The sequence below is a fragment of the Onychostoma macrolepis genome, chromosome 09 (genome assembly GCF_012432095.1).
Source record: "Onychostoma macrolepis isolate SWU-2019 chromosome 09, ASM1243209v1, whole genome shotgun sequence".
NCBI classification, from domain to species: Eukaryota; Metazoa; Chordata; class Actinopteri; order Cypriniformes; family Cyprinidae; genus Onychostoma; species Onychostoma macrolepis.
This window is the reverse complement of record NC_081163.1, coordinates 22,029,011-22,045,119: the sequence shown is the minus strand read 5'-3', so window position 1 is coordinate 22,045,119 and position 16,109 is coordinate 22,029,011. Positions and strand designations below refer to the sequence as shown.

Genomic DNA, 16,109 nt, shown 5'->3' with positions numbered 1-16,109 from the left:
CAGACACACTTTTTTTAAATTAATTAATTTATCTTTTGGATGGGTTTCAGTTAATGAAAGGGTAAAGGGTACCTGCAAATTTTAACACCCAAATCACAGGAAATACTTTTTTTCTCTCTCTATCCTCAAGTATGAATGTATTTCCTTTCTCTCTGTATTTATTCATTTCGTGGAGATCTACCTTCCTGCAGACTTCAGTTCCAAACTTGCTCCAACACACCTGTTTGTAATTTTCAAGCAACCCTGAACACCAGCAAGTTTTCAGCATTGTTGTTTCACTGGTGGCTATCTCAGGCTATCTCTGTGTCTTGTGTGCTCCATAAATAATGTGGTTTGAAATTATGATTTATTTTTTGTGTGCTAGCTTTATTTTCTTCCCCCACTAGCAGACTGGGAGAGTTGTCATCTTTGGTCATTGATATGACTTTACGCTTATAAAGATGGTTTCATGTATTAAAATGGAATCTATCCCCACTTAGTTGTTCTTCATACAGTTTAATGAGGGTTCTGTTATTGCCCAATTAATGCTTTTTTGCATCAGTGAGTGACTGGGTACAGATCTCTATCCGTCCATGCTTAAAGTAACTGTTCACATATCTGTGATAGCATGAGGGTCAATAATGAAAGAATTTTCATTTTTGGATGAACTATTCATTTAAGCACACACATAAGCAAACATGTAAGTGTTTAAAAGTTACCCGACTGTGAGACAGAATGTGTGAAGTTGAGTATGTATTTGCAGTTACAGTGGGGCAAAAAAGTATTTAGTCAGCCACCAATTGTGCAAGTTCTCCCACTTAAAAAGATGAGAGAGGCCTGTAATTTTCATCATAGGTATACCTCAACTATGAGAGACAAAATGAGAAAAGAAATCCAGAAAATCACATTGTAGGATTTTTAAAGAATTAATTGGTAAATTCCTCTGTAAAATAAGTATTTGGTCACCTACAAACAAGCAAGATTTCTGGCTCTCACAGAACTGTAACTTCTTCTTTAAGAGGCTCCTCTGTCATCCACTCGTTACCTGTATTAATGGCATCTGTTTGAACTTGTTATCAGTATAAAAGACACCTGTCCACAACCTCAAACAGTCCAACTCCAAACTCCACCATGGCCAAGACCAAAGAGCTGTCAAAGGACACCAGAAACAAAATTGTAGACCTGCACCAGGCTGGGAGACTGAATCTGCAATAGGTAACCAGCTTGGTGTGAAGAAATCAACTGTGGGAGCAATTATTAGAAAATGGAAGACATACAAGACCACTGATAATCTCCCTCGATCTGTGGCTCCACGCAAGATCTCACCCAACTGTGAGCAAAAATCCCAGAACCACACAGGGGGACCTAGTGAATGACCTGCAGAGAGCTGGGACCAAAGTAACAAAGGCTACCATCAGTAACACACTGCGCCGCCAGGGACTCAAATCCTGCAGTGCCAGACGTGTCCCCCTGCTTAAGCCAGTACATGTCCGGGCCCGTCTGAAGTTTGCTAGAGAGCATTTGGATGATCCAGAAGAGGATTGGGATAATGTCATATGGTCAGATGAAACCAAAATAGAACTTTTTGGTAAAAACTCAACTTGTCGTGTTTGGAGGAGAAAGAATGTTGAGATGCATCCAAAGAACACCATACCTACTGTGAAGCATGGGGGTGGAAACATCATGCTTTGGGGCTGTTTTTCTGCAAAGGGACCAGGACGACTGATCCGTGTAAACGAAAGAATGAATGGGGCCATGTATCGTGAGATTTTGAGTGAAAACCTCCTTCCATCAGCAAGGGCATTGAAGATGAAACGTGGCTGGGTCTTTCAGCATGACAATGATCCCAAACACACCGCCCGGGCAACAAAGGAGTGGCTTCGTAAGAAGCATTTCAAGCTCCTGGAGCGGCCTAGCCAGTCTCCAGATCTCAACCCCATCGAAAATCTTTGGAGGGAGTTGAAAGTCCGTGTTGCCCAGCGACAGCCCCAAAACATTACTGCTCTAGAGGAGATCTGCATGGAGGAATGGGCCAAAATACCAGCAACAGTGTGTGAAAACCTTGTGAAGACTTACAAAAAACGTTTGACCTCTGTCATTGCCAACAAAGGGTATATAACAAAGTATTGAGATTAAATATTGTTATTGACCAAATACTTATTTTCCACCATAATTTGCAAATAAATTCTTTAAAAATCCTGCAATGTGATTTTCTGGATTTTTTTTCTCATTTTGTCTCTCATAGTTGAGGTATACCTATGATGAAAATTACAGGCCTCTCTCATCTTTTTAAGTGGGAGAACTTGCACAATTGGTGGCTGACTAAATACTTTTTTGCCCCACTGTATATAGTAAAGCATATTTCAGTAGTATCATTTGCAAGAAAATTTACTCTTTGCCTCTGGTAATTTAAACATCACAAAACATAAGGTTCAAAAAGGTAAATTGTTGTGAAATATTAGTGGAGCTGATTCATCTGAAAGCACACTACAGACCAATCAGTCTAGCCAAAGAGCAGCCTGTTGACCCTCATGGATAAAGTCTAATTGCAAAAAGTACTTCATGACAGTGGAAATACAATCATGCATGTGTGTGTATCTCACTTGTTAAGCAGCAGTTCACTGGCAGTAAGTGCTCTGGTCTCTTTACTGAGCATTCTGGACTCTTGAAACTCCTCATTGTTTGTGTTGTGCAGATGATTAATTCCTGGAAATTCTGGCAGCACAAAGATTGGTGTATTTTCTTCATTTGTGCATCCCTCTTTCACTTTTCAAATCTATCAACATGATCTTTCAGCACTTCATTTTCATCAGGATTTCTTCTTCTGAAAAAAAAAAAAAAAAAAAAAATCAGATATTTGGGTATAATTATACCCAGTTTAATTAACAGTTTAATTACAGAAACTGTTATTATACAGTGCATGTGTTAAAATTACAAGAAGTAATAATTAAACAAGGCACAAAAAGTGACGGTAACACTTTATTTTGATGGTCCCTTTTGAACATTCTGTTGACACTAAGTAATGTTGCAACTACATGTCAACAAACTCTCATAAGAGTATTAGTAGACTGTCTGCTTCATATCTACTAACTCCTTATTGTGTTGGTCTCCCAACAGATATTCTACTGACTATAAGTAACTTTGCAAGAACGTGCCAACTTAATCTAACCCTAACCCTAACCCTACCAGTCAACTAATACACTACTAACACTCTAATGAGAGTTAGTAGAAATGTAGGTGCAACATTACTTATAGTCAATAGAATGTGTTAAAGGGACCATCAAAATAAAGTGAAACCAAAGTGACAATTGTTGTGTTAGTGAAAATATGAAAATCTGTGATGTTTACTCTGTCAGGACATCTCTCTTTTGGCAGAACTGGGCAGCATCAAGTTCTGTAAGGTCCAAGGCATCTAAGTCATCTTGAGTTGACTGTCGTGTTATTAGAAAAGTGTCATCAGTCTGGCAGCTGAAAAACACATACAAAGGTAAATTCAACATTAAACAGTGTTAGCAAACCATTTCATTTTCATAATATTATGTATTAAAGAGTAAAACAGGATATAATGTAACAAAAATATAATTCTTAATAATTCCTTTTAAAATCCGTACAAAATGTTGTATTGCCTATAAATAATGCTGTAGTAATGTAGAGAAGCTCCAAATGCTTGAATCTAGACACATGAATGTATCACTGCCTTAATGTTTTCCAAATCCTGGCATGTCAGGTATCAAAATCAGGTATCTTAATGGTTATAGTGTGTCACCATAACATGCACCATACTCTTTTTACCACACTTTGGCTTAATATTGAACAAATCCTTCAGACCACAACAAACATGCAAATAAAGGTGTCGGGTGAGACAAGGAAACAATTTTCCTCTCAGAATTCACAACTCTACATAGGTCAGTCCACCAAAAAGTGGTGTGACCAGAAGGGGAGATAAAAGACCCTTACTTAGACCAATCATTGCTCAAACTCTTTGAGACAGACACACTCCAAGACTCACTCAACCTTTCCTAAAACTGATAACTGATTAGGCTGTCTGTTCAGTGTCACGTGACTTTTCCGAAGGAATGGACACGCACGCAGACGAAGTTCAGCAAAACAAACATGCTTTAATAATCAACAGGCAGGTAAATCCAGACAGGGCAGGCTAGTGACATACAAGGTATTGACGAGACCCGACAAACTCAAACTGAAGAGACAGGAACATGAATACACAAGCTAATGAGGGACAAATTACTAAATTAACTAGACACAGGTGAACTAACTATTCCCTGATAGCACACATACATCTTGGAGACGTCTATTTGACATCTGCATTTACATCTGGAAGAAATTTTTTAGAGTGTTTGCTCATCTGCAGTAGATCTATAGGACATTTCCTATCAGATGTCAAATAGACGTTTTGGTCATCCTTCAATTGGGGTGGCAAATGAGAGGTATAATTTGTAAAATTGCTTGTTTGTTTGTTTTATAAAATGTATTGCTGTATATTTAAAAGTAATTTCATATGCTATATCCATTGAAACAGAAGCTTAAGAACATTTTGATTTTTAAATAATTTTAATGAAACACTGGTGACACAACCACTTATGTCAATGGGGTTACCAGTATTTGAAGTAAAATTTAGGTTTGTTCTAAAATGAGCAGGGATATGCAACTTTAGATAATAAATAAATAAATAAATTACTTTAAGGATTCAGTTTCATTGATCATTTAAATTTCAGTTTTTAAAATAAATGTTTAATTGTTCATCTTGGCCCCTATTTCTGCCAAAGGAGAATTATTATTATTATTTTTTTTTTTGGATATACATAAAAAAGACAGGAAAAATGGTCTGTGGTACCTTTATAGTCTGTATTATAAAATATCAAAACCACTTTACAGTCTAAAAACCTTAAATTATAAGATTAAATGGCTCTGAGGAAAAGACACTTCAGATCAATTTTGAAGTAACACCACAGACGTAATATAACACCACAGACTTCATATTGCAAGTTACTATAGAGTTTGTGGTGTTACCAGGAAACCACCAGAGAAATCAGCCTAAATCCAGACTTTTCTAAAATGGAGGTTGCCATCATGACAATTTCAAGATCAGGGGACATTTTGGAAATATTAAGTATGTATTTATCAAAATTGTGATTAAAATATGTCAGATCTGCACGTTATCAACATAACACCACAGACACTAATAAAGTGTGACACATGAAATTGTCGTGGTATCATGGGGATCACCATTGAACAATGGAGGCAGAGAATAGGCCAATATTCCCATCCAGCGTTTAAAGAAAAGTTTAAACCTGCCACAATTACCCTCCATAGTGGTGTGCTTGCTGGTGGATTGTGGCTAGCGGTAGCTGTTTGTCTTCTCTTAATCTTAGCGGGTGATGTGGAAAAGAACCCCAGCCCCGCGAGAGGAAAGCGTGGTGTTTCAGACACAATGTTTAGGCTGGAGAGAACTATGTGGCAAACAACACTGTTTGAAGCAACAGGTGGCACAGAACCAAGAGAAGACAATCCCACACACTTACGCAAATTGAATCCCTTCAAAAAGAAGTTGTGGACTTAAGAGAACTTGCTGAAAAGTGTGTGGAGACAGTAGAGAGACTTGAGCATGAAAACGCTGAACTTCAGGAAAGGCATGAGTGCATGGAAAATCATAATAGATGGGATAATCTAGTCTTTTATGGCATCCCGGAGCCGGATCGAGAAACATGGGAAGAAAGTAAGAAAAAGGTGCGGGACCATGTTACTGAACATCTTGATCTGGGCAGAGCCAAAAGCGTTGTCAAACTCCTGATTGAACGTGCTCATCATGTTGAAAAGATATCACCTGGAAGAGCGAGGCCGGTGGTGGTCTGTTTCAGCAGGTGGAAGGACAAGGAAGAGATTCTACAGAAAGTATGACAGAAAGCATGGGAATGGCGTGAACGAAGTAACACTGAAGATGATGGAATAAATGTGTCGGAGGAATTAAGGGTGTCGGAGGACTTTAGTGTTCAGGTGTGTGAGATACGGAGAAAGCTGGTTAACTACATGCAAACACTACGTCAAAATCAACCAAATATACAGATGTCACTTCGTTTTGATAAATTACTTGTGGACAGTAGAGTTTTTACTTATGACACCGAGTCTGAGTCTGCGGTTGAAATTGGATTAAACAATGAAGGGTAACACTTTAGAATAATGGTCCGTTGTTAACAAGTAACTATGCAGGAAGTAATAGGTAGTGCTACATTAACACTTAACTTAATACTATTAACTAATAGAGAAGTAAGATTAACTAAGCAGTAAGTAGTAGCAAATTTAGGAGAAAGGTAGTTCCTTATTAGATATTTGATACTTATTAAATAAAAATCTTCTCATTGAGAACTACTTGTGAATTAATGACCAATTAATAAAGAATAACCAATTAATTCCTAATCGCAACAGTAACATCTTAAAAGTGAACAATTGGGTTATTTGTGGAAACTAATTTATGAATATGATTTCCCCCAAATAAGTCGGCTACAGTTTGAAATTGTGACTTCTACTCTTACCAAAGGATGGATGTTCTCTGTTTATTTCAATCAAAAACAGAATAATAATAAAAATAATTAATTTAAAAATGTTAATAATTAGGAAGTGATTGAATTAGTTAACAATTATGAGCTCTAGTTTGTGTCAGTTCAGTATGCCTCCGACTCCAAAAGACCTACCTTTAGTGACAGTAGACTGGGGAGGAATTATCTTGAATATAAATAATGATGTTCTCTTGATAAAAGCAGTTTACATCCTTAATGAAGGCATCGACTGCATTTGTATTGTGTTAAGCACAAAACAGCATATTCCAGATTACAGTGCCTGCTAAAATATCACTAGTGCATCACACAAATGTATGAATGTACACTATGTGTCAGATTTAAATATTTTGGTTTCACTTTATTTTGATGGTCCCTTTAACACATTCTATTGACTATAAGTAATGTTGCACCTACATTTCTACTAACTCTCATTAGAGTGTTAGTAGTGTATTAGTTGACTAGTAGGGTTAGGGTTAGATTAAGTTGACACGTTCTTGCAAAGTTATTATCTGTTGGGAGACCAACACAATAAGGAGTTGGTAGATATGCAGACAGTCTACTAATACTCTTATGAGAGTTTGTTAACATGTAGTTGCAACATTACTTGGTGTCAGCAGAATGTTCAGAAGGGACCATCAAAATAAAGTGTTAAATAACTTATTAAATTACTTAGTAATTACTGAGTGGTTAAGGTGTTTTTCACTTTAAAATAATGGTCCAGATCACTAGTAGTTCCTGCTGGCTGACAAGGTAACGTTTGAGAGGGGCTAATGTATTTTTCACTTTAAAGCTAAGGTGCTACTAAGGAACTACTAGTGATCTGGACCATTATTTTAAAGTGAAAAACACGTTAACCCCTCAGTAATTACTCACACATAAATTAATAAGTTATGTAATGTTTTATATCTGACACATGATAGAGTCATACATTTGTGTGAAGCACTAGTGATATTTTACCAGTAAGTCATTTGGAGTGGGATACATATTGAAATGACATAAAACAGAGTTCATAATTGTGAACTAATTCAATCATGAGCTTGTCAGCATCACTTCCTAATTATTAATTTTTTTAAGTGAATTATCGTTTTTATTATTATTCTGTTTTTGATTGAAATAAACGGAGAACATCCATCCTTTGGTAAGAGTAGAAGTCACAATTTCAAACTGTAGCCGACTTATTTGGGGGATATCATATTCATAAATTAGTTTCCACAAAGAACCCAATTGCTCACTTTTAAGATGTTACTGTTGTGATTAGTAATTAATTGGTTATTCTTTATTAATTGGTCATAGTTCGCAAGTAGTTCTCAATGAGGAGATTTTTATTTAATAATTATCACATATCTAATAAGGAACTACATTTGTCCTAAAATTGTTACTACTTACTGCTTAGTTAATCTTACTTCTCTATTAGTTAATAGTATTAAGTTGAGTGTTAATGTAGTACTACCTATTACTTCCTGCATAGTTACTTGTTAACAACGGACCATTATTCTAAAGTGTTACCCAATGAAGGAACACCTGACACTCGTGTAAGGTAGGACGATGGCCTCGGCCCAAATTAATTCACTATATTCGCATGGAATGTTCAAGGGTTAAAGACTAAAGTCAACAATAGTGAGTTATTGGACACATTGCTGGGAACTCTATTATTTGTTTGAGTGAAGTTTGGTCACAAGATGAGACTGAGTTTTGTCATTTATTGGCTGATTATACATGCTTTTGTCTTGTGCATAAGCGTGTGTCAAATTTTGGTCGTAATATTGGAGGTATCTGTGTTTATGTACATGATTCTATTGTGAAATATTTTTCTTGGATTTGTGAACAAGCAACTGACTGCATGTTTTTATATTCCGACAAAAAGAGTGGATTATTTGAGCATGACATTATTCTTACTTTTACTTATATCTTACCTGAAGGATCTAGTTCATATATACATAGAGAAGAGAAAAATGGTATTAGTTCTTTTGGAAAATGAAATTCTAGATGTGTTAGATCAAGTTGGAGAAGATGTAAAGTTAATCATTGCAGGGGACTAATGCTAGAACTGGTAATGAATGTGATTATTGAGTGTGATGATTCTGAATATATAGCATGTGGTAGTTATTATAGTAATGCTCATTTTGAAGGGTATAGAAAATCAAAAGATAAGGTTGTTAATGCATTTGGTCGCTGTCTCTTATATATGTGTCATAATTTAAACATTCATTTTGTAAACGGAAGAATTGGGAACGATATCGATGGAGAGTTTACATTTATGTCAGCAGCTGGATGTAGTGTGATTGATTATTTTATTATATCCAGTGAACTCTTCACATATGTTAAAGATTTTGAGATTTTATATGTAGATATTTCTGATCACTTCCCATTATCATATGCCATGAGGTTAAGTAGTGTTGAATCAAGGACAAAAATGCCGAAAAATCACAGTGATGTAAGACCCTGGACAAGATTTAAATGGGGAATTAATGGTGAGAGGCAGTTTTTGCAAAGATTATCTTATTTACTGAATGGAAACTTTTTAGGTGGCTTTTCTACTGCAGTGGAAGAAGATACTAATATAGCAGCTAAGATGTTGACAGACTGTTTACATGAAGCAGGTAGATTTCTAATTAAAAAGTCTATATTTAAAGTTAAACAACCACAGTGGCGGGATGAAGATTGTTAATTTCAGAAATCTGTAAAATATAGTGTTTTAAATCAATTCAGAAGAACAGGTAATGTGGGGACTATGAACAATTATATTCTTGAGAAACTAAAATTTAAAAAATATATGTAATAGAAAGAAAAAAAACAGTATAATTTAAATGTTTTAGGTAATATACTACAGGAACACATGAAAACACAGCAGCTGTGGAAGAAAATTAAAAGTTATGGAAGGTCTAATAATATTGCACATGATAAGTCGCTAGAATATTTTATAAAGTTATTATCTGATTCAAAATGTTATATACATGCTGACTTTGAAAACTTTGTCACAGTTTGTGTGAATAATCATGAAGTTGCATTATTTAACGAAGATTAAATTTTAGATAGTAGAATTACTTATAATACGATTTTTAAAGCTATTATGTCAGTGAGTAATGGAAAGGCCCCTGGACCAGACGGTATTATTATTGAGATGCTGAAAGCAGCATCATATATGTTATGTCCTATAATGCTCTCTTTATATAACAAAATATTAGTTACAGGGGACTTTCCAGAGATTTGGTGTGAGGCTGTGATTTGTCCGCTATACAAGAATGGTGATACACGTGATGTAGGAAATTATAGGAGGATCTCATTGCTTAATGTGTTCGGTAAAATTTTTACAAAGGTCTTGAACTGGAGATTAGTATCTTATGTAGAAGTAAATAATATGTTTTATGAATAATAAGCAGATAGAATCTGTAGTTATTGTAAGTTAACATCAAATATTTCTATGATAGAAGATGAGAAGCATTTTTTGTATGATTGCTCCTTGTATGAGGATTTGCGAAAGAAATACTGGTCCCACTTTATATTAGGTGGCTTTAACTACTATGTACTTACATTGAAATTAATAATTTGATACAATGCACTTATTGTGTACATACATGTTTTTACATTGTACTTATATTTTACAAAATACCTGCATGTAATTACATCTGTAATTGATTTCTGTAATTACACTGTTGACCCATCTCTTACACCTTAACCTACACTTAAACCCACCCATACCAAACCAAACCTGTCCTTAACCTTACCCGTATCCCACCTCAATGGCAGCAAACGTGTTTTGCAATACAATATGACCACAATAAGTACATTGTACTTATTATTTATGTAAGTACATAGTTAAGGCCACCTAATATAAATACTTTGGTGATCTTGTTGTTGTTGGTGATGTTTGTATTGATATGTCAAGTGTTTGTGATTCGGGGTATGCATGGAGATTGGCATTGCATATATATTGTGACGGGTGTCCCGAGCGCTCATCAGCATCGCCCTGGAAACCAATGAGGATCACCTGCACGTCCTCGTCACGGGCTGTCCGGGCGCACCTGAGGTTCGTCACGGCAGGGCTTGATAAGCCGCCGCAACACACACGCTGGGGAGACATGTCTCCAAAAGACTCCACGCTAACTCTTGATCTGCATGTATTCCAGAAAGCAGCGCTTGACCGGCCAGCCCCAGCACACGAGCATGGCACGGAGGACAGCCACTGGAAAGCGCACAAGCACCGATCTCACGAGGAGCACGGAGCACCAACCCACGACACAGAAACAAGTCTGCCCCCTAAAAACCTTCAATAAACTCACCCTCCGGGGCATTTATTGACTTTCCCTTGTCGTGTGATTCTTCACCCTGTTACACTGGTGGAGAATGCGGGCATGATTGTGAAGAATCACCGACAAGCACCCCCCCTTCCATGAGTTTAAGTTAAACGCGGACGCTTGTGTTTTTTTTTTTATTGCCTCACCTCTGCTCGTGTTTCCCACAGGCGGCTGCTCCTCCCCAGACATGAAGGAACTACTAAAACACCTCACCGAGGTGAGCATCCATCAACAACAAATCATGGAGCACATGGACGATAGGGGGAATCCGAGCGAGAAATTGCCGTGCTCCACACTGCCGCTGCCCAACGTGTCCCACTGCCCGATCCAGGGGTGCAGGCCACCCAGCTCCTACCGAAAATGTCTGCCCACGACGACATAGAGAGCTACTTAATGATGTTTGAGGCCATTGCGTCCCAAGAGGGCTGGCCGCGGGAGGAATGGGCCCGAGTGCTGGCACCACTGTTGACGGGAGAGGTGCAACGGGCCTATTTCTACAGACAACCCACGCTGAGTGAAACCTATGATGAGCTGAGGAAAGAGATCATGGCCCGGGTGGGGCTTTCGCCCATCTCTGCAGCCCAACAGTTCCATGACTGGGAATTTAAGACCCGGTCGCCAGCCTGTGCCCAGGCCGCCGACCTGACCCGATTAGCCCATCATTGGCTGCTGACTGGGAGCCCTACAGCCACCCAGGTAGCGGAGAAAGTCATTGTCGATCGTCTGCTGCGAGCCCTACCCCGTGCACTCCGGCAGGCAGCCGGCATGCGGAACCCCCACACCATGGGCGATCTCGTGCAGGCCATCGAGTTGGCAGAGGCCACCCAACATCGGGAGGTGGGGGAGTGAGCGGCGCCTTTTCCCCGGAGGGTGAGCCAGGAGCGACACACCGGAGGGTATCTCTAGGCCAGTGAGTAGACCGGTGGTTCCCGGCCCTCAGGACGAGCCGATGCCCACGGAACCACCCCGCTCCCCGAACCCACCGCCGGAGGCCCCACATGTAAAAGTAGAAGTGAATGGACGGCCGTATCAAGCCATTTTGGATTCTGGCAGCGCGGTCAGCCTCGTGCAGTCGACAGTCTTTCCCCCCCGCCTGGGGTCGAAGGCCTGCCTGTCCATCACCTGTGTGCACGGAGACACGAGACAGGTCCCCGCTCGTCGCGTCACGATCACGGCCGCCTCGGGCAGTTGGCCTGTTGAGGTGGGGATAGTCAAGGATCTACAAGGATTCGCCAAGGAACAACACGGGGACAATTGGTTGAAACATTGTTGGACCCAGGTGAGGACGATCGGGGGAGAGGAAGTGCATTCCCCTCCACACCCAGTTCCTCACTTTGTGGTCCAGAATGGTCTACTCTACTGTGTAACACAGCGGAGGGGGGAGGAGAAAAAACTGCTAGTCGTGCCCTGGTCGAAGATGGAAACCGTGATGGAGTTGGCACATGCACATCCGATGGCAGGTCACCTGGGGGCGCAGAACACTATCCAACGGATTCGTGATCGCTTTCACTGGCCCGGACTAGGGTTGGGTACCGAAACCCGGCACCAATATGGCACCGGTACCTAAGTAACCGGTATGTACTAGAACCGAATCAGAACAGAGATTTCGGTGCCTCATTTCGGTGCCATGCCTGAGTGATCGATTAAAATATTTTTCCTTTCTTTCTCCGAAACGAACGTAAGAAGCATCATCACCGGCACCGCACATGAAAAATAATTTCCCGACTGAGAAAATGCACGTGAACTCACGTCGGAAAGCTCAAATAATACAACTCCAACAAATCTTTGTAGTAGTAACGCAAGTGTGCTGTTTTCACATTCCGACTTAAAAGCACAACTCGGGAAATGAGAGCATCCGAGGAGCACGTGAATGCAGAAATTACACTTGCTCTGACAGCAGCAGGTAGCGTTCCATTAACTAGCTAAGCTAAACATGCTTAAATTAGGGCTGGGCGATATGAGCAAAAATTCATATATCGGTATCTTTTGGCTGATGTGTTGTATATGGTATATCTCGGTATTTTGTATTTGGATTAAACAAATAAAGTGAATGTAAGCATGTAGGCATATATTATGTGCAAAAAGGGTTAAAATCACATTACATTCTAACATTGTAACATTTCAATCTAAAAACAAAAATAATGCTTTTAAAGCAGAAGTTAAATTTACTAAACTAAAAATGAAAATAAAGCACAGACTGAGTAGAAATGGCTGTTTTGATTACCCCATTACTTTACAGTTAGTGCTATCATACAAATACACTTACTTGTAGGTTTAAAATTCTGCATAGATCACATTTATTGTCCAACAACAAATATTTCAGCAAAATGTATATTTTAGTCAGAGTTATTGCGCTCCGTCTGTTTGGCGGAGAATCGCAAAGCAAAAGCTCACGCACTTCTGACAGCAAAATGGAAATATTTCCATGGCTTTCTAACATTTACAGATGGAGAATATGTAAGTTCACATTACCTGTGAAATGTAAGTATGCATTAAGGGAAAACAGCACGTCTCAAACACATTAAACAGCACGTCTCTGTCAGCGGCACACGCAACCTTTCTGTCAGAGCCGCTTTAAACTGAAACTATAAACTATAGGCTAGTATATCTTACGAGTTTTTTTTAAAGCCCTTCATATAAAGCTTGTCACGTTTAGAACAAATTTTATTATGCACTTTCTCAGCAGCAGTTCAGTCTGTGTCCTCCCTAGATATTTTTTCAGCTGCGCTCGTATCAAGCTTATAAAGAATATATCGATATATCATGGTAACTCAATATACCGCCCGGCCCTAGCTTAAATTAAAATGCCTAAAACTAAAATTTCTTGTATTCACGTTTTTAAACCTGTTGTCCAACAAAAGAGAACATTATAACCTTTTTAGTCCACAGCAGTTAAATGCTTCCTTTTGTGATCTGATGTAGCTTCTTGTCACAGAATGAGGCAGAAAATATGTTCCATATGCTACTAATGCATCGATTAGCAATGGATTATAAATATACTTAATTATTATGAAAATACCAGCGATGGCTTGAATAACACAGATAAACTATATATTGTTGTGGTCGAGTGTTTAATGTATTTGTTTTATCATTCAAAACATTTATATCTTCTGTTTACTCAGTTACAGCAATAGCAATGCCTTTGTCCATATTGGGGATTTCCTGGAGCTTCACGAGTTGCTTATACAGTATGTTTATATATACATATACCTGTATATATATATAACAAGTATCGGTTCAGGCACCATTTAGGCACCGGCACCATTTTAAAAGTATCGATTTGGCACCAGTATCGAAAAAAACCCAAACGATACCCAACCCTAGCCCGGACTGGACGGAGAAGTGAAGTGCTTCTGCCAGGCTTGCCCCACGTGCCAACGAACTTCGCCCCGGACTCCTACCCCTAGCCCACTAATTCCGCTGGCCATAATAGAGATACCCTTCGAACGGATAGGGATGGATCTGGTAGGGCCGCTGCCGAAGTCCGCCCGGGGCCAAGAGCACATCCTCGTCATTGTGGATTATGCCACTCCACAAAGCCACCTCCAAGGCCATCGCCCAAGAGCTCGTCCTGCTCTGTAGCCGGGTAGGCATACCGTCAGAGATATTGACAGATCAGGGCACTCCGTTCATGTCCCGGCTGATGGCCGACCTCTGTCGCCTCCTCCAGGTACGACAAATCAAGACCACCATCTACCACCCACAGACCGATGGGCTCGTCGAACGATTTAATCAGACCCTAAAACAGATGCTCCGTCGAGTGGCCGCGGACAGACGCGACTGGGATAAAATGTTGCCATATGTCCTCTTCGGCATCAGGGAAGTTCCCCAGGCCTCGACGGGCTTCACACCGTTTGAACTGTTGTTCGGGAGACAGCCTCACGGCCTACTCGACGTCGCCAAGGAGGCCTGGGAGCAACAGCCGGCAGCCCATCGGTCCACCGTCGAACATGTGTGGGAGATGAGGTAACGGATCGACAGAGTGATGCCGTTAGTCCGGGAACACCTCACGAAGGCCCAGCAGGCCCAACAGCAACATTACGACCGGGCGGCCCAGCCACGGGAGTTCCAGGCAGGAGACCATGTGATGGTCCTGGTCCCCATGACTGCCTGCAAGTTTCTCACTACGTGGCAAGGGCCGTACACAGTGACGGAGAAAGTGGGACCTGTTACCTACCGAGTAAGGCAGCCGGGCCGAAGGAAGGAAGACCAGCTGTACCATGTTAACCTGCTGAAGCGTTGGGTGGGGACCAGGACCCAACTGGCCGCCCTGGCCACAACCGACCCCGGGGTGGTGGACATGAACTCCCTGCTCTCGGATGCCCAGAAAAAGGACCTGCACCATCTGATCGGTCAATTCTCCGACGTCTTCTCCCCAATCCCTGGGCAGACTCAGGTCCTACAACACAACGTCCGCACCCCGCCAGGAACTGTCATCAGGCAGTGGCCCTATCGTGTCCCTGGGGCTCCGCGACACACCATCGAGGAAGAGGTACAAGAGATGCTGAGGTTGGGAGTGATAGAACCTTCCCGGAGCCCGTGGTCCAGCCCCATCGTCATGGTCCCAAAACCAGACGACACCCTCCGCTTCTGTAACGACTTTCGTTGGCTCAATGAAGTCTCTGAGTTTGACGGATATCACATGCCGCGGGTGGATGAGTTGCTGGATCGCCTCGGGAGAGCCGGTACATCTCCACCTTGGACCTCACAAAAGGCTACTGGCAGGTACCGCTGACAGAGGAAGCCAAACTGAAGACTGCCTTCTCAACCCCCTGCCACTGGCAGTACCGGGTTCTCCCCTTCGGCCTGCATGGGGCACCAGCAACCTTCCAGAGGATGATGGACATCCTGTTGCGGCCCAACCAATCCTATGCAGCCGCATACCTCGACGACGTCGTCGTCCACTTGGAGACCTGGGAAGAACATCTGGCACAGCTGCGGAGGGTGCTATTGGAGCTACGGAGGGCTGGACTGACCGCCAACCCCCGCAAGTGTCACCTGGCCCTCTTCGAGGCGAGGTACCTGGGCTTCCAGGTGGGTCGGGGCCTAATCCGACCTCAAGAGAAGAAGGTGACCGCGATTCTCTCTGCCCCGCAGCCCTCCACAAAGACCCAGGTACGAGCCTTTTTGGGGTTGGCGGGATATTATTGTTGTTTCATTCCCAACTTCTCCTCTTTAGCCTCTCCCCTGACAGATATGACCAGGAAGGGACAGCCGGAGAAGGTGCACTGGGGTCCCGAAGAGGAGGAGGCCTTCCAATGGG

General features: G+C 41.1%; 1 protein-coding gene across 1 annotated transcript in view; it reads right to left on the bottom strand.

Annotated features, from left to right (window-relative positions):
• The window catches only part of si:dkey-11f4.7 (piezo-type mechanosensitive ion channel component 2), a 718,195-nt gene that overhangs the window by 220,244 nt on the left and 481,842 nt on the right, over window positions 1-16,109 (bottom strand). The window contains 3 exon segments of the mRNA XM_058786444.1: window positions 2,583-2,745; window positions 2,878-2,882; window positions 3,328-3,447. Coding sequence (XP_058642427.1) covers window positions 2,583-2,745; window positions 2,878-2,882; window positions 3,328-3,447 — 288 coding nt within the window.